The 18,667-nt window shown below is 40.3% G+C and overlaps 1 protein-coding gene across 1 annotated transcript in view; it reads right to left on the reverse strand.

Moving 5' to 3' along the window:
* Window positions 1-402: 402 nt before the first annotated feature.
* Window positions 403-18,667, reverse strand: part of Kntc1 (kinetochore associated 1) — an 80,267-nt gene continuing 62,002 nt past the window's right edge. Inside the window, exons 48-63 of the mRNA XM_026402961.2 lie at window positions 17,785-17,858; window positions 17,310-17,520; window positions 17,091-17,200; window positions 14,222-14,268; window positions 12,726-12,804; window positions 11,152-11,270; window positions 10,610-10,745; window positions 9,933-10,028; window positions 9,365-9,421; window positions 6,749-6,803; window positions 6,598-6,661; window positions 4,769-4,898; window positions 3,619-3,708; window positions 2,762-2,907; window positions 1,902-2,009; window positions 403-478 (exon numbers count right to left, since the gene is read on the reverse strand). Coding sequence (XP_026258746.2) covers window positions 403-478; window positions 1,902-2,009; window positions 2,762-2,907; window positions 3,619-3,708; window positions 4,769-4,898; window positions 6,598-6,661; window positions 6,749-6,803; window positions 9,365-9,421; window positions 9,933-10,028; window positions 10,610-10,745; window positions 11,152-11,270; window positions 12,726-12,804; window positions 14,222-14,268; window positions 17,091-17,200; window positions 17,310-17,520; window positions 17,785-17,858 — 1,598 coding nt within the window. The remainder of the gene's footprint in view (window positions 479-1,901; window positions 2,010-2,761; window positions 2,908-3,618; window positions 3,709-4,768; window positions 4,899-6,597; window positions 6,662-6,748; window positions 6,804-9,364; window positions 9,422-9,932; window positions 10,029-10,609; window positions 10,746-11,151; window positions 11,271-12,725; window positions 12,805-14,221; window positions 14,269-17,090; window positions 17,201-17,309; window positions 17,521-17,784; window positions 17,859-18,667) is intronic.

The raw sequence follows: 18,667 nt of genomic DNA on the forward strand, positions 1-18,667 counted from the left end.
CAAAAAAAAAAAAAAAAACAGTCTATAACCGAGTCTATAAATTATTCAAGGAAAAGGCAATGAAGTTATTTATTAATTCAGGACAGGAGTTCTTTATGGGGTAATTATGCTAATATTGAGCATCTTAGTTATTCCTTGTGGGACAACATTTGATAAACAGCTATGACATATAGATTGCACAATTTTCTTTCTTAGAGAGAGAGAGAGAGAGAGAGAGAGAGAGAGAGAGAGAGAGAAAGGGATCTTTTTTTTTAATATTTATTTTTTAGTTTTTGGCGGACACAACATCTTTGTATGTGGTGCTGAGGATGGAACCCGGGCTGCCAGGCGAGCGCACTACTGCTAGAGCCACATCTCCAGCCAAAGATTGCATAGTTTTCAAACTGTAATAAATATAGTCAGTTAGTAGTAGACTCCAAACTTCTTCTTGTCGTTTGAAAAAAGGTTTGATGATTTACTATAATCCATTGAGGAACGTCTAAATGGGAAGAAACACAGTATATTTTATGCATCAATTTTTTAAGTAGAAAATGGTCAGATAAATTATAGAATTTAAGACTTAACTCTAGTGATAAAAATCTATATAGAAAATTAGTTAGCATTTTAGACATTTGGCTAGGAAGAAACATATCTTAAGGGTAACTAATTTGTCTTCTAAGTCAATATTCTCCCTTTTTGAAATAAGTAATCTTAAGCTACTGAGCACAATGGACTGGAAGTGAACACTGTTAGTTACTGATGGGAATTAAGAAAATGTAAGCTTATTTTAATATGCCTTATCTGCACAGAAGGAGACAAAGAAATGTCATACTTAGGTTTACTAAAAGTAGCAAAACATCAAAGTAAACTTTCACCTTACGTTTAAGTTTATATTTACTTACATTTAAGCAAATATAGGAGTGAAATTAATTTATGTGCATATTTTATTTACAGAAAATTTGGAATGATGTACAACATGATGTTAACAGATCTCTTTCTGGACAATGAGATCTGAGGGACTCAGTTTAGCTTTTTTTGCCCTTCGATGTTTCTCTTCTTCCTATAGGGTACATACATGTCTTAGGTACTTAAAAAAGAAGAAATAAAAAGAGTAAACACTATTGAAGCATAACAGTAATATATACCTTTTTTAAAATTTAGTTTTCACTTGTTTCAATATGAGAAACTACATTCATGAGAACTTGTGGTGCTGGAAGCCCTGAGGAGACCATGGCACTAAAGCCCACCTGAGCTAAATGGCTTGCCTGAGTCATCTGCTGCCCACTGGCATGGCTCAGAAGAGAACCTGGCCTTGGGACTTCTGGGCATGTACTCTAATGCAAGAAGTGCTGCACCATGATGATTCTGGTCAAAGGTGGACTGCACACCTGATGGCGGTCCTCTCTGATTATAAGAGAGCTAAAATGTTCCACTGCCTAATGACACTTCAATTGTCATGCGTAGTGCAAAGCATGACTCGTGTTTGTGGGACGCTGGCAAAAAATCCTATTTGCTGCCAGTTTATAAAAGTACAGCACGTCCAATTATGGACAGTACATAAGGCCTGACAATGACAGCCAACCGTTAACATGCTTCCTATACTCACGTTTTCGTCACTATTTTAGAGTGTTCTCCTACTAAAAAATAGCTCACTGTAGAGCAGCTGGCCACGCTGTGCGGCAAGCAGCCTCACACCTCATGCCTCCTGTCTTCCAACCACAAAAGGCCACATTCAGCGGTCCATAAAGACCACCTGGGTTAGCGCAGACATATTCCACGATGTTTGCACAACGCATTTCTCAGAATTTAGACCTATGTGATGCAGAACTGCATACACACATGTAAAAAGACATTTCTATCCAGAATGCCAGGGTTAGCTTCAAGATCACAGAAGTGGAAATGGTGATGGGTTAGACCCTAACAATTGGGCCAGGCTTACCTTCAGGACTTCACAGGGAGCCACATTTGGAGGCACAGGTTTCCCCCAGTGCCTTGAATACTCAGTTATCAAAGCTGAAGCTTCATCTACACTGTGGAATCAGAAGGAAAAGGGAGTTGTGAGGAAGGCCGTCGGGGTGATAAATGTCTGCTCTCTAATTATTGTGGTTGTGGCTTAAGCATATATGGATGTCCAAATTTTTCAAACTGGGTACTCTGTCAATTAGACCTCTGAGAACAATACTCATTCATGAATGACAATGTGTAACGATGGCTGGATCACAAGGGTGAACAAGCAGAAAGCAATCCATGGTGTGGCAGCTGAGAGTCACCTCTCATGATCAGCACAGCTAGGTCAGATGAGGAGGGGCCAGTCCCCACTCAGTCCTGCCTGCACTCTCCCCTCCTGTAGCATCAGCCCTTCTTCCACCTCCTTTTCGCTTTCATGTCTGCTCCCGGTTTTACCCCTAGCAGCTCACTGTTTCTGGATCTGTGGGTGCAGGAAAGCCAGGCAACAGGCTGGCCAAGGCTCCATGCTATCCAAAGCTGTCACTGCTCTGAGTAGGCGTCCCAGGAACAGGGCGGTCATGCGGGGCCTGGAGCAGGACTGAGACTCACATTGTGGGGATTTAGAAAGCTGGTCTAATGTGATTCCAAGTCCATGTTCTAAGGGTTTGGATGACAAATGACAAGATGACTAACTTCTGGAAATGTGTTCTAGGTTAGTATTTGTAGCTATTAATTACAACCACCCAGCTCTATATTTTTTTTCACATTTTCTTCCAAAACAAAGATACATCTTAAGCAAATTCTTCAGAAATCTGTCTGTCCCAGATTAACTCACCTTAATTCATTTGCCAAGTAGCGTGTTAGTTCAGTGATGTTATTGGCATTTATCATATGCAACTTCAACATTTGGAAGTACTTTGTCTTTGCCAAAATTCCAAACTCCTTCTTATTTATGACATCATTCAAAATCAGATTTCTAATCTATAGAACAATAGGTATCATGACATTTAAAAAAGTGTAAATGTCCAAGTCTTTATTCAGTCCTGAGAATTTCTGACAACCAGAAGTTGAACTATCACTGTGTTGGGACCAAACCTGTTTTAGGAAGGGGTGAAAAGGAGAATGCTTTGGCCCAGTGTTGTACACAGTAAATAAATAGACAGCTATTGTTAAGCACTTTGGTCTTTTTAAACAGTAAACAAGACAGCTGGGATCTGTCTTTTGTTTCTTTTTTCTCATGGTGCTGGGGATTGAACCCAAGGATGCTCTATCACTGAGTTATATCTCTAGCCCCTTTTATTTTGAGGCAGGGTCTTGTTAAGTTTCCCAGGCTGGTCTTGAATTTGCAACCCTCCTGACTTGGTCTCCCCAGCTGCTGTAATTACTGATGTGCACAACCCTGCCTGGGAGGGTCCCTTCCTTTTTTTTTTTTTTTTTTAAAATCTACTAAAGTTTAATAAACACAAAATAATTTTATATATTAACAAAGAGCTAGAGATATAGTTTCCTGCTTAATCTTTTGGATATAATGATCACCTTCTTTTGTGCATGTGTGTGGTGCTGGAGATGGAACCCAGGGCCTCATGCATGCTAGACAACTGCTCTACTACTAAGCCACATCCCCAGTCCAAGGAGGATTACCGTCTGGGATCAAATTTTCATAGTAAAAAGGATATGGAAAATGCCTCTTACTTGGTGTGAAAATCCAGCTAATTGGCCTTCACTCATGTGCTCTTCTAACTGCTGTAAGATGATCTGAGGATTGCATGAACCCAGAAAACTCTAGAAAAAAAACAAGCACAATTTTAAAAAGTATTATTACTTTCTGTAAAGCCTGGAAAGTTTTAATTTTTAAATTTGTAATATCTTAAAGAATTTCTAATATAGGAAAATAATCAACTTCTGTTACCAAAAAATTACTGAATAAAGGAAAGAAAGCATTTTATAATTATTTATTCCAACAGCAAAATTCCTGTTAGGAATTTTGTTAGGTTCTAAGTGAGAAAAACAATCTATTTAAACACTGAAATGTTGAAAAGCAACAAGAGATGAGTTTATGAGTAATCAGAAAAGAAAAAGAAATGTCAAAGACAAGCACAGATGGCTTTTAAAAAATGCAAGTAATAGACCAAATGACAAATAGAAAACATGCATATTCATTTATATAAATCTCTATCTACTGCCTTATCTACCAGGAGAGGAAATAACTGAAACATTTCAAAATACTTTGTTCTTGTATTAAGGGAAATGAGGGTTAGTTATTTTTAAAAGTTCTGTCCTCAAAATGCTCAAAGCTTCCTTTGTTAAAGACCTACACATAAAACCTCTCTCTTACCTCTCCTATCCAGTTGCTAAATCAGGCTGTCCTCCACGGGGGCCTCCCCATCTTGTTCAATGCCATCACCACTGCCCTTCGGTTCTTACCCTACAGCTTCTGCCGCCTACCCACAGGTTGTCATGTATCGATCAAGTGAATTAAAATTCTATTCCAATGCAAGAGTTTCCCAGTAGTTTTCCTTCCTGCCACATCTTTCCTCTGATCAAGTCTTCATGAGTTAATGGTCCTTCTAAGATATTGACTTTATCATTTTACTTTGTTATTCCAAGAAAATCACATGTTCCCACAGAGAAAGAAGTCTTTCAAGACATCTCTCAGGTGGACCTCAATCTATCCTTGTATCTTACCTCCCACTCACCCCCCAACACAAGCTTTTCATCTCACCCAGGCTGATTTATTCATGATTTATAGGTTTGGCAAAAAGAAAATGTAGACTTTTGTGAGAGATGTGCAATATGAGACCTTCCATGTCCTTGGCAACCCGGAGTACAATGTGCAAAATACCTTAATTTGCTGGTGTCTCTTTTCTGAGTGGGGCATGAGCATCAGACAAGCTAATGCAAAAGCCGGAAGCTCCAATTGGACGTACTGCTTGGCGATTCCCATCATGTCGAGATCCCCTGAAACTGGACATCTTCAAGAGAGCATGTTAATTAGTTAAAGCCCTATCAGACTTCCTAAACTAATTGTCCCTCACAGCTTTCCACAATTTTTGATCTCAAAGTGCTGGTAGTATCATGTGCTTAGTGATGAGTAACTCGAGAGTTTAATGGTCCTCTGCACAGAATAAAGAGACTGGCCCACAGGAACACAGAGCACTATTCAACTGGCATGATTACGTCTACAGATGCATGTGCCGCAACCCAGCTGGGCACAGAAACACAAGCCACTCAAGCAGGAACAAAGCTTTATTTTTAAAAAGGCCGCCAGTGCCCCGTGTGCGCCCTGCTAGCAAGCCGGTCCACACGTGTGTCTCTCTACCGGAACCGGCCCCCCCCCACCTCCCCCGGAAATTCCCTCCTACTATCCTTCCCCAACCAATGGGAACTCTCCGGTAACATGAGTCCTGTAACAGGCCGAGGTGAACAGCAGGAGTCCAATTTCCATATGAATGTAAATCTTAACATAATCATATCACCTCAATGGCTAGCTGGCAGTCACCTAAACCAAAGGTGCCATGTATCATAATACTTTTGCTGTGGCTCCTAGCATGCATGAGATAAATTCTTAGAAGATTCAAAACCTATGAGACAACACTGTAGAATTTAAGGTAGTCACAAATGGCACTCTATGCTTTTTATATATATTTTAAATACTTTTAGTTGTTGATAGACCTTAATTTTATTTATTTATATGTGGTGCTGAGAACCGAACCCAGTGCCTCATGCATGCCAGGCAAGTGTGCTGAGCCCCTCCCCAGCCCCTCTACACTTATATTTACATCGGGTACTAATTTCAGAGACTGTCTAGGATTTCAGCTCACTATGGAACTGGAAGGCCCACACATGGGAAGCAGACATGGCAAAAACTACAAAAAAAAAAAAAAAAAAAAAACCACTTGACTTCCTAAGAAAAAGGAATTATAGTCATTCCCCCCTTATCTATGGGAAGTATATTACATGACCCTCAGTAGATGCCTGAAACCATGTAGATATACAGTTAGATATTTAGATAGATATAATAGTTTAATTTATAAATTAGGCAAAGTAAGAGATTAGTAATAACAATAATAAAATAGAACAATGAGAATAATACTCATTTTTTTAAATATATATTTTTTTTAGTTTTAGGTGGAACAATATCTTTATTTTACATTTATGTGGTGCTGAGGATCGAACCCAGTGCCTCGTGCATGCTAGGCGAGCACTCTACCACTGAGCCACGATCACAGCCCAATAATACTCATTTATAATGAGATTAAGAGCATCGCCGGGATTGCACTTTGGGGCTATCATTAAGTAAAATAAGGCTTATTGGACACGAGCCCTGTCATACCATGACAACTAATCTGATAACTGAGGTGTACTGGGAGACTATGGATGGGCAGTGCAGGCCCATGGGCAGGCGGGGCGGAGGGATGATTTGCATCCTGGTGGGGAGGCATGAGGCTTCATCATGTTATTCAGAATGGGGTATAATTTAAAATGTTATGGATTGTTTCTGAAATTTTTCAATTAATATTTTCAGACTAAGATTGACAACAGATAAGCAAAACCACAGAAGGAATACTCAGTTGAGGGGAGAACACAGTGCTTGTAGAGATGTCTCCTAGAAAGGAATTTTATAAGCAACAAATTCTATTTTCTTGGTAAGAGAACATACATTTTACTTACTCTAGGACAGCGATGAGACTCTCACAACAATCTGACAACTGACTGGGTCTTAAAGGACAAGAGGCTGAAGAGAAAAAAACAACACTGATGCACACAGGTACTCAGGAACACAGTGTTACTGTCAGTGCTGAAACATTGGATGGAAAAATACCTGAGAGCAGTGGTATCTGTATCACGTGCTGCCAAGCTTTGCTGAAGTAGGGAACCTGCAGACATAAGCGCATTAAAGAATTCATATCCAGGACATTATGAACTCACACAACCATACAGTTAAAGCTTATGTTCTGGATGGTAAGACCAAATCAGAAGCTGCTATCCTGCTATTTCCCTGTTGGAGGTTATTAAGACTCTAGGATAATTTTCTTCATGACTGTGTGCTTCAGGATCTTTTTATATACTCTTGGCTGATTCATATGTTCCATTTGTCACAAAATGTCAAAAACTTAACTCAGAAAACAAAATTAACACTAAGCCTATTTTGTGTCAGACATTATGCTTGGGCCATAGGAAAGGAGGAAGGGGACCAGAGAAGGAATTTCAAGAAAGTGAGTAAGAACAGATTCCCAAGGGCAAAAGAGTACTTAAGTGACTTCTGCTTCACTTTACTCCATATTATGGAGGATAATTAAGAAAAAAAAAATAATGAGATGCCTCAAAAGGTGAAAAACAGAGACACTATAAGACAACAACCCCACTCTTACGTACATACTCAAAGGAAAACTTATGTCCACATAAAAACTGTATACAAATGTTCACTGCCATGTTATTCATAACAACCAAATTCGAAACAGCCCAAGTGCCCAACAATTGATGAATGGGGAAATAAAATGCTGAACAGTCCACCCTCTGAATCCTCAGGTTTTACATCCAGGATATAATCAACTGAGTGTGGGACATGCTTGGGGGAAAAAAAATTGTGCCTTTACTGAACAGGTACATATTGGCATCAGATCTGCCATTTTAGGTCAGGAGCCATTTTTATTTAGGGACTCCTAGGTTTTGATTTAGGAGCCCTTTTATCTGGAGATCGTGAGGTAATGCTGCTCAGCCTCCCCTAAGAACATGTCCCTGCTAAAGGGTGAACCCCACCCCAGCCCAAGACGTAACCCCTAAAGCATGCCTGTGAAATGCCTCTCGCGGGCTATAAAGCTGCTCTGGGACTGCCCACAGGCTGCTGCTCTGCTTGGAGGGACAGCCTTGACGGTTTGCTCCAAGCTCTGATTCTGGTGTGTGGTGTGGTCTTTAGATTTTGTGTGGACTCTTCGAGTGTCCTTTCAGTACAGACTTGTTTCCTTGTCATTATTCCCTAAACAGGACAGAAGAGCAACTATCTATACAGCATTTATATTAAATTAGGCACTGTAAGTGATCTAGAGATAAAGCACACAGGAGGGTATGTGTAGGTTCTATGCAGATGCTCTGCCATTTTCCATAAAGGACTCAAGCATCCAAAATGCTGGTGTCCACAGGGTGGCAGCAGTGCTTGTGGTGCCCTAACACCAATCCCCTATGGATAAAGGGTCAGCAGTATATCCACACAATGGATCATTACTGGGTAATAAAAGAAATGCTGTAGGGGCTGGAGCTGGGGCTCAGTGGCACAGTGCTCCTCTAGCACATGCGAGGCATTGGGTTTGGTCCTCAGCACCAAATAAAATAAGTAAAATAAAGGTATTGTGTCCAGCTACAGCTAAAAAAAAAAAAACTTGAAAAGAAAAAAAAAAAGAAATGCTGTAATGTAGCATTATTCTAAGTGGAAGAAGTCATATACAAAAGGCTATAAATTATATGGTTCTATTAATACAAAAATGCCAGAATAGATAAACCCACAGACAGAAAGTAGATAAGTGTGTGAGGGCTGGAGGAAGGAGAGAATGGGGAATTGCTACTAATGGATATGAAGTTTCTCTCTGGAGTGAGGAAAATGTTCTAGAACTAGAAAATGGTGATGGCCACATGACTATGTGAATACATTAAAACCCACATAACTGTGCACTTTAAAAGGGTAAATTTTACCTTAGTTTAAAAAAACTCTCTCATTCTCTATCTATATATACACATAGACACACACACACTTATAACTCTTTCAATATGGAACAATCTCCCAGATACCACTGTTGGATGAAAACAGCACTTTGTCTAGATAATGTAATTGCATTATTGTGTATATAAGTATTCATACACGCCTATATGCTTGTACAACAGGAAAGCTCTAGAAGGACATGTGAGAAATTACAAGCAGCGGTTACCTCTGGGGAGATAACTGTGAAGATAAATAGTAAAAGAGAATCTTTGTGTTTTACTCAGTATATTTCCATATTCTGATATAGTAAGCTCAGAATAAACTACATATTTCTATATAATACATGATGATACACAGTGATAATGCATGCACAACTTGGAAGATTTAGAAAAAAAAAATGAATGAGACATGGTCTCTGACTCTGAGGATCTTCAAGGCCTACTAGGGGCAGTCTAACATAAACAAAATGAATGACACTGTGACCAATGTTAAGAGCAGAGACCAAAGGCCATGTGAAGGTGTGGCTGACAAGGCCTGGAGAATTCAGGAGAGCACCGTCTTTGAGGAGACAAGATGTGAGGATTCTGGAGCATCATCCTGAGGACTAATCTATACTGTTCTTTTCTTCTTTCCCATTCTTTTCTTTACTGAGGACCTGACTGTTTAATTCAGGGCACCTAGCAGTAGAAGGCTAGCAAAGGCAAAGACTAAATTTCATGATATTTACTTTGAAAAATTACCTACCTGCCATAAAGAATGGAAACTAGAAATGGCTGCTAAAACTTTCCTTAAATAAGGAACCTATAAAAAGAAATAAAATGAAAAGTTGTAAAGATTACCATGATGAAAAATTTCAACATGAAATATCAGTTTTTCTTTTTTTAATTTCTTGTAGCTATAGATTGATACAATAGCTTTATTTTATATATCTTTATGTGGTGCTGAGGATCGAACCCAGGGCCTCACACGTGCTAGGCAAGTGCTGTGCCACTGAGCCACAACCCCAGCCCTGAAATATCAGTTTCTTAATGCTTTAAAAGCAATAACCATAAAAGCCTATCTTCTGTTAACACTGCCAGAGAAGTTCACTTTAAACCCATAAATATCAGAAAAGGCTAGGATTCCATGTATTTCCAGCACAATGCAGGTCAATTTTGAATTTGCACTTTCTCAGCCTAACACCATTTTCCTTCAGCTTGGCAGGAGCTCGGTGGCAGTGGATATTTTCAGCATGTACCTGCTCAGTAACTGGTGCCAATTTGAAATGTGTAAGGGATCCTATGTACGAGTTTCCAGAAATCCTTAGTCTTACCATATTGAAGCCAAGAAGCTTTTGCAGGAGTCCATTCCAAAGTTGTAGGTCACAGATTTTGTATTCTAAACAAAGCTCTGTTACCAATCTTACCGCCTAAAGCCAAACAAAAACAAATTGGAAAAAAGAAAGAAAAGGGGAAAAATTAATCATGTTGTTTTGAGGCATCGGTAAGTCCAAAGACCTCTGAAAAAGGTAGGGCAGCTTAATCCAAGATGGCCACATCATCTACAATGTCTATTGCCTAATTCAATGAAGGCTTCTTTCTAAGGAAAGAAATAGAAATTCTTCTTTGTCTTTCTTCTACCTTAGAAGTTTGCTTGCCCTGGGCTCCAACTGCCTCTGTCACCAAGTTCCTAAAGGTAACTAAGTAAGAGAGGAGAAGGATACCCCTCCCCATTGGGGAACAGATGGCCTCAACCCCCCTGACAAGCCTTGGAGGGGGCTAAAGTGCTCTTTCTTAATATTGGCAGGGACAATGGCCAGTGGGCTTCACGGGAGCAAAGGGGAGTTTCCATGTTGCCCTGTCCATCCACATGCCAGGACAGGAAGTAGGAAAGTCCAGTGGACCTGCTCAGGGAGAAAGGGTCTCTCAGGACCCTGAGCAGTGGTGAGCACCTGAGTGGCTGCAACAGCACAAGTGAAGAACAGAGCCCAGGTCCGCTGACCCTACATACCATAGGCTCATGCCTGTGGTTCTTCCACAGGCCCTTGACCATTCCTTCTTTAGGACTGTTGCAAAATAATTCAAATGTGATGGGGATATTCAACATCTCAAAGGCTGCCAGAAAAGTCATACATTTCAAATAGGATCTGGAAAACAGAAGTATTTGTAAGAATCATTCTCACAGGCCACATTTGCATTAAAAAAAAAAAAAAGCAAAAGCAACTACAAGGAGGTATGTAATGAAGCCCGTTTGTTGTTAAATGCTCATTCTGGGCTTTAAATATATTCTCAGAATGTAACATTAGATAGCAATCAATTTCAAGAAGATGGAGAAAATATTCAGTTTCTAAATACTCCTAAGAAATGATGTTGATAAGATGTTACCAAAGGCCTATTTCCCCTTTGCCAAAATGTCAAGGCTGTCAAGGCAACAGAACTACATTGACATAGGTACTCAAAGGCACTCTAATAAATTAATAGACTTTAAAGTTACTGTTCAAAAAAAAAAAGACGTTTTCTATTTCTTAAAACAATTCAACAAATTCTACTTACTTTACTTCTTCAATGGTTTTTTTGAAGAGAGATTCTATAGTTTCCTTGTCAGCCAAATAGAGGAGACACTGAAGAGCTCTTGTTTTGTAGGCAAAAGTTAACTGACGCATGCCCAATGTCTGTAAAACCAAAAAAGGCTTGGAAATGGACACACTGCATGCTGTAGTTGGGTAAATGGGTGTCAAGCTAAGCAGCATGAGCAACATCATTCTTTTCCCCCTTCAGGAATGCACAGTGGGGAACAGTGGTTCTCAGTGTGCAGTCCATGGACCTGGAGAGGTACTCCTGACACTTCAGGAGGAAAAGGGCCCAAACTATTTTCACTATAATACTAGATTGTTTGCCTTTTAGAGTTGATATTTGCACTGATGGTGTAGAAGCGGTGGTGGGTGAAAGTGCTGGCAAATAGAGGCAGGGACCCCCACTGTCCCAGCATGAAATACCAAAGATAAGCTGGGCATGGTGGCCACACCTGTAACCCCAGCGACCTGGGAGGCTGAGACAGGAAGACCACAAATTTGACACTAGCCTTGGCTACTTAGAATCAGTCTCAAATAAAAAAAAAACCAAACAAAAAGGGCTGGGGATATAGTTCAGTGATAGAGTACCCCTGGGTTTGATCCCTTGCACAGGGGAGGAAAAAAACCCACAAAGATGACTTTCACATAAGAATATTTTTGATGAAGCACTGAAAATTGACTTCATATATTGGGGATGTAGCACAGGGGTAAAGTATTTACCTAGCAAGATTGAAGTCCTGGGTTCCATCCCAAACACCACACACACACACACACACTCTCACAATTATTAAACTACAACTCTTGGATATGTATTATATTAATAAGAATTCACATTTGAATAACTTGTTGATATTGATTAACCATATGTATTCATTAATACTCTGTATGGAAGACAAAGTTCACATACAGCATGCTGTAACAGGAGGAAAAGTGCCATCAGCTGAGCTAAGCTGACCAGCCACTCATCAGGGAATACCATTTCTGCTTGAAAGAACGACTGAAAGATAAGCTAATGGGCAAGGAACTCACATTCAGCACCTCAGACTCTCCCCCTTTCCTCCTGAGGATCACTTTCCCAATGGCTCTGTACCTTTCCTCTCTGCTCCAGCTGCCCTACACAAAAGCCTGATGTCCAAAGCAGCTGTGCTGCCTTTAGCAGAGTCTAGCTAGAGTCTACTGGGTGACTGAAGCCGAAGCCGGGTGATGGAGGATGGTGAGGCTGAACTGGGACTCTTCTTAGGACCAGTCTGCTTGGTGCCCTGGTATGAGGAAAGCAGACTGACCCAGAGGTTAATAATCCCAAACACCTCAAACCTGTGGGAGCTGTCAATGGGTTACCATTCGGTCTGCTAAGTGGACATTATAGAGGACAGTGCTAAATGGAGCATACTGTATTTAATAATCCTTGTTTATAAATTAAAATAAGTACTTATTTATTTTAATAAGTGAGCATTATCTGAATCATCTATTATAAAATTGAACATGGTAAATATGCAGGAAAAACATGTTAAGCTAAGATGCCCCCAAGGTTCTGATTAAGTTTATAGAGCTTACAGTTGTAGCTGATGTTGCGCATACAAACAGTATTCTTGAACTATAATCAATCGGACGAGACTGGAGGAGATACACGACTCTGGAAAAAAAATTCAGTTACATTCATTTTGAAACCTAGTGATAGATTACCCAACAATAAAAGACATCCGGCATGTTGGCCAGAAGGATTATGGGTCAATGATATTTTTGTTTTCCCTTATAAGATACTTAATCTTTTCTTGAGTTCCTTCATAGCTAAAGAGAATAATATACACAATAAATGCCAGGCCTGAGCATCCTATTCTATAAAACAGCTAGACAGTCTCTGAAATTTAAATTCTCTCCATTTAAGAACTTGATGTAAACCATAGCTGTGAAGTACACTGACTATTACTCAAGTGAATTTCTGTTTTAGGAGTACCCAGGACCTTGGAAGGGGCACATTTCAACCTGTAGCCTCAGGGATGGTGGGCCACTCCCAGGAAGGGCAAGAGGAAGGAGGCACAGGGAGAAAGGTGGAGTGAACTCAGCTGGAAAAGGCAGGAAGTTTGCATAAAGGGTGCTTTCTGAGACTTATTGTCCTCTTATCTTTTCTCCTTGAATTGTTTCTGTTGAAGACTTGTCATCTGGCTGCTACAGCTAGACACACCAGGAGCTCTCTCTTGCTTGGACAAAGGTATGACTAACTGCTCTAAAAAGACCAAGCAAGGGGTTGGGAGTATAGTTCAGTGGTAGGGTACTTGCCTAGCAACGTGCAAGGTCTTAGGTTCAATCCCCAGTCCTGGGGGGAAAAATGACTAAGGATGAGGAGGGGGTCCAGAGGCAAGGAAGACAGGGAGTGGGTGTTAGGTCAGCTCTGCTCCAACTAGGAGAGATTATTTTCTTGGGCTTCTCTATGCAAGTCTCATCTTACAATCAGATCTCCAGGGCTGAGGCAGGGTGCAGGGCCTTACATGCTCCTTGACCTACTTTTGACCTAGGTTAGGAATGGAGAAAAGTTGGCATGTGTGCCACCATGCCCCCATGCCTATCCCAAGCATCATTAATGAATTACCACATTCTTTCTGACTCAAGTCCAGATACAGTCTTCTCAAGAGAGTCATCCAAGAACAATCACTCAAGCTTGTTGGATGAAAGCAACCTATCTTTCTTGGTCTCAATGTTAGGTCAGAAGGACAAAAGGAATCTGGTGGCCCATATTTGAAGCCATCCCAGCATATCAGGGTGAGAGAGTACAGAGGGGTCTGGTGCCAAAGTCCTGAAGTCCTTTACTTGAGATATAAAGATAATCTAGGAACCCTTGACATCTGCAGGAGCTTGAGGGTTTAGAAATTCTGGGTCTCTGATTTCTTTCACCAGAGACACTTATAACCTGTATCAATGAACTATTCTTCTCAGAGACTCTGCCCAAAGTTGTATCTAGTAAACTTTTTAAAAACCAATGTCTGAAAAATTTATTGGTAAGATTCCTATTGGACATCAAGGTTAATGCCCATGTAAGCAAAGAAAAACAGTACCTTCGTAGTGCTTCGTCTTCTTGAAGTTCAAATAATTCTGATGGTTCCTTTGAAAACAAGGAAAAAAAGTTAGAAACTTAAGTTTGTGACTATATAAACTTTCATCTTATGAAAATCTACATAAAAAATTATGTACAAAATTATTTTATGAAAAGATTTTTATTCAAATGATGATTTTATCACAACCACTCACACAATAAATACTTACTGAGCACCTACTATGAGACAGGCCCTGTTCTCAGTATATGGGTTGCCTTAGCAAACAAAATAAATATTCCTGTCTTTCTGGAACTTAGATTTGTTAGGAAAAAAAAAATTTTTTTTTTTTTTGGGGGGACCAGAGATTGAACTCAGGGGCACTCAGCCACTGAGCCACATCCCCAGCCCTTTTTTGTATTTTATTTAGAGATAGGGTCTCACTGAGTTGCTTAGCGCCTCGCAGTTGCTGAGGCTGGCTTTGAACTCGTGATCCTCCTGTCTCAGTCTCCTGAGCTGCTGAGATTACAGGTGTGCACCACTGTACCCGGCTTTGTTAGAAAATTTTTAAAAGATAAGGGCTCCAGGAATTTTAAATTCATTAATTTGAAATTAATTCATTAATTCAGCTCATAGTCATAAGGACCTACTAAAGTACAATTCTGGTTCCCAGTGTGAAGGAACCTTCCATTTGGTGTTTGAATTTACGTCTAACTTGAAACATCTCTAAATGCTGGCTTCTATAGGCAACCACAGATTCTCTTGGCCAAGATATACTTCTAATTTCTGTCTTTCAACTGACGCTCAGTCCTTGCTCTTGTAAATACTTTTACAAAAATACTTCTTGAATTGAATACTAAGTGTATAAAAACTATAAATTAAAAACTTAGCCAGGCGTGGCAGTACATGTCTGTAATCCCAGTGACTAGGGAGGCTGAGGACTGCATGTTCTAGGTCAGCTGCAGCAACTTAGTGAGACCTTGTCTCAAAATAAAAAATAAACAGGGCTGGAGATGTAGCTCAGTGGTTAAGTGCTCCTGGGTTGAATCCCCAGTACCAAAACAACAACAATAACAACAAACCACCATCTAGGGCTGGAGCTATAGTTCAGCAATAGAATGTAGAATGAGTACTTAGCATGCTCCATGCACTGGGTTTAGTCCCCAGCATCAAACAACAATAAAAATGATAATAATAATTAAAAAAATAAACGCCTAATGTCATGCCATGTTAGCTATACTTTGTTTATAGGTAGATTCTTTTCCAAGGATATTTACCTTAGTAGATAAAGAATTACAGAATTTACTTATTAAATTCTACCTAAAAATTCAGAATGATGTAGAAAATTCTGGATTTTTTGGTACTCGGGGATTGAAGTGAGGGGGCACATGACCACTGAACCACATCCCCAGCCTTATTTTGTATTTTATTCAGCACCCTACTTTTGCTGAGGCTGGCTTTGAATTTGTGATCCTCCTGCCTCAGCCTCTCAAGCAGCTGGGATTACCGGTCATCTGGCTGCTACAGCTAGACACACCAGGAGCTCTCTCTTGCTTGGACAAAGGTACAACTAACTGCTCTAAAAGGACCAAGCAAGGGGTTGGTAGTGTAGTTCAGTGGTAGGGCACTTGCCTAACAATGTTCAAGGTCTTAGGTTCAAGGTGTACACCACCACACCTGGCAAAAATTCTGGATTTTTACCACTGAATCCCATAAAAAATTTTAGATGTTAATTAACACTATTTCTAAGAACAACATTATGTGCTTCCTGGTGTGACCTACTGAAACACATCACCTATGTACTATTCTTGCCTAAAATGTACAACCTCAAAGCTGTGCATGGTAGTACACCTCTGTAATCCCAGTGACTTTGGAGTGGAGGCTGAGACAGGAAGATTGAAAATTCGAGGTCAGACTGGGCAACTTAGTGAGATCCTGTCTTAAGAAATGTGTTCAATCCTCAGTATTACAAAGAAAGAAAAGGGAAAAGAGGGGGAAAAAAAAAAAGCAAAGACAAGAGCCCCGACAAACACAGAGCACAGCAGTGGATCAGGTCCTGGACCCAGGGGCTCAGGAGTGTTATAAAGAATGTTGTTGGGACAACTTAAACTGTGAGATGGAAGTGGAAATCTGAGTGTTGCATCAACACCAACTTTTTTGGTACTGGGGATTGAATCCAGGGGCATTCAACCGGGGCTGTATCTCAGTCCTTACTCTAATTATATTTTAAGACATTTTAATTATATTTTAAATATTGCTGAGGCTTGCACTCCTTCTGCCTCAGCCTCTTGAGCAGCTAGGATTACAGACCTGTGCCACCACCCCCAGAGACAATTTTTTTTTTTTATTTTGACAATTACGCTGTGGTCTAGAGAAAATCCTTGTTCTTATGGATTAAGTGTATAAAAAACTTAATCCATAAGAACAAGAATTTTAAACATTAGCGGGGAAGGGGCATGGCATACATAATTTACTCAAATGGGTAGAATCTGTGTATATAGAAAGTGATGAAGCAGGGCTGGGGCTGGGGCTCAGCGGTAGCACACTTGCCTGGCATGTGTGAGGCACTGGGTTTGATTCTCAGCACCACGTAAAATAAATAAAGGACTATCAACAACTAAAAAAATTAAAAAAATTTTTAAAAAAAGAAAGTGATGAAGCAAATATGGCAAAATGTTAAGAATGATGTTTCATTTTGAATTATTTCAAAATAAAGAATTAGACACATGAATCCAAGTCAAAAAATAGACCACTTCTTTTACACAAGATTATGTCTGAAATCAATCATAAGGTAAAACACCTAGAGGGCTGTATTTTGCAGGACAGGTATTCAGCCTCTGTGAGGAGCCCTCAGCTGCTACTCCATGACCCCTGGGGCCCAGTGTGTACCTACCACACCAGGTGCTGTCGAGGGGCACAGCCATTTTTCCAACAACATGTCCCATATCTTTTCCAAATTAATTTCATTCACTTCAGCTATTTCTTTAGCTGCTGCATGAATAGCTAAGATATCCAAGATAAAGAATTTTTAAAAAGAGTGAGTTTTTAATATTAGATAACCAGAAATCAAAACAATAGTTCTTTCTGGACCCCAAAATAGCTTGGTCCTCACCAGGATAATCCTTGCCAGATGAATTTTGCAATCTTTGATTTATGCTGGGATGTTCATACAGGCTGACAATGAGGTGTGCCGGCTTCCCGATTGCCCTTAAATATTCCCCAGTGTTCAGCTTATGAGCTATGAGCACAGCCTCTGTGCCTGAGCGCCGGAACTGCAGATGTAGCTTCTTCAGCAAAGCCTGAGCCTTTTCGCGCGTTTCATCCTTTTGAAAAATTGCAAGCAAAAAGAAAAGACTTAATTTATAAATCTCACAAAACTTATTTTGTAAATCTCAGCAGAGGCTAAGATTCCATCTTTATTGATCACAGCCCTCCCTTCCTCAGCTGTATCCTGAAGCATCTCCCATTCAAAGCCATGGTCTTCCTCCTCCACTTCAGGCACCAGAGCAGGATGAGAAGATGTACTAGGCAAGCACAGTGCAAATTAAGGAGAGCACAGAATCATCAGTCTTCTAGTTTAGACACACCTGAGGCGGGATGTTCTCTAACCATCTCTCAGCTAAATACAGGCAGAACTTCAAACTAGACATCTTGAAGGAGCCTAAAAAGATAAAGAGATCTATGAACAAATCTGAATCCTTTTAAGACAATGTTGCTTAGTCAAATGATTAAATACTTTTAAATTATACAAATGGGAACTCAGTAAAAGAAAAGGTAAGCAGGAGAGAAGGATCAAAGCAAAAAGCCAGAGTCCAAGAAGGACACTCCTTAGCTCCCAATCCTGCTCCCAAGATTCTGATGTTTCTTCCAGAAGTTTCTCTTGCCTGTATGTGCATGTGTGACCGTACCATCTACCACTACACCTCACTTCTTGGCTCTTTACAAGTTAGATACACACACAATGAACTGGATGCTCTGCAGCAGTGAACCAGTGTGAGCAACAGCAGACCATCTCCCTAGCAGGGCAGCTGGGACACAAGTCAGGTGGGAGGGTCAAAATCTGATTCTCTTACAGTTTTGTTTTGTTTGCTTGTGTTTTTGTTTTACTTTTTGGAGAAAAGACAATTTATGTGAAGGAAGATTCTTGCTCATGAATTTGATTCCAAGGACTAGGGCCCAGGGTCAAGGGTGACCTGAAGTATGATCCTCAGCTACTTCGTATCCACAGAGAGCATGTGGAGCCTCTGTTGGTGAAGGTATTTTGCCCTCTTATGGCATCTCTTGTTAGATTATACCCCTGCACCCAGTACCAACACTCCACTGCCTTCTGAATAGTCAGCAGGTCTGTGACTCTGTCTTGGTTCATTTTGTTCTCTCCAGCACCGATTCCTACCCACATGCTTCAATATCCACTCATGTTCCTGGTGGGGTCTGGATGCCACTTGGTCCACGAAGCCACTACTTCATTCT

The sequence above is a fragment of the Urocitellus parryii genome, chromosome 3 (genome assembly GCF_045843805.1).
Source record: "Urocitellus parryii isolate mUroPar1 chromosome 3, mUroPar1.hap1, whole genome shotgun sequence".
Lineage (NCBI taxonomy): Eukaryota > Metazoa > Chordata > Mammalia > Rodentia > Sciuridae > Urocitellus > Urocitellus parryii.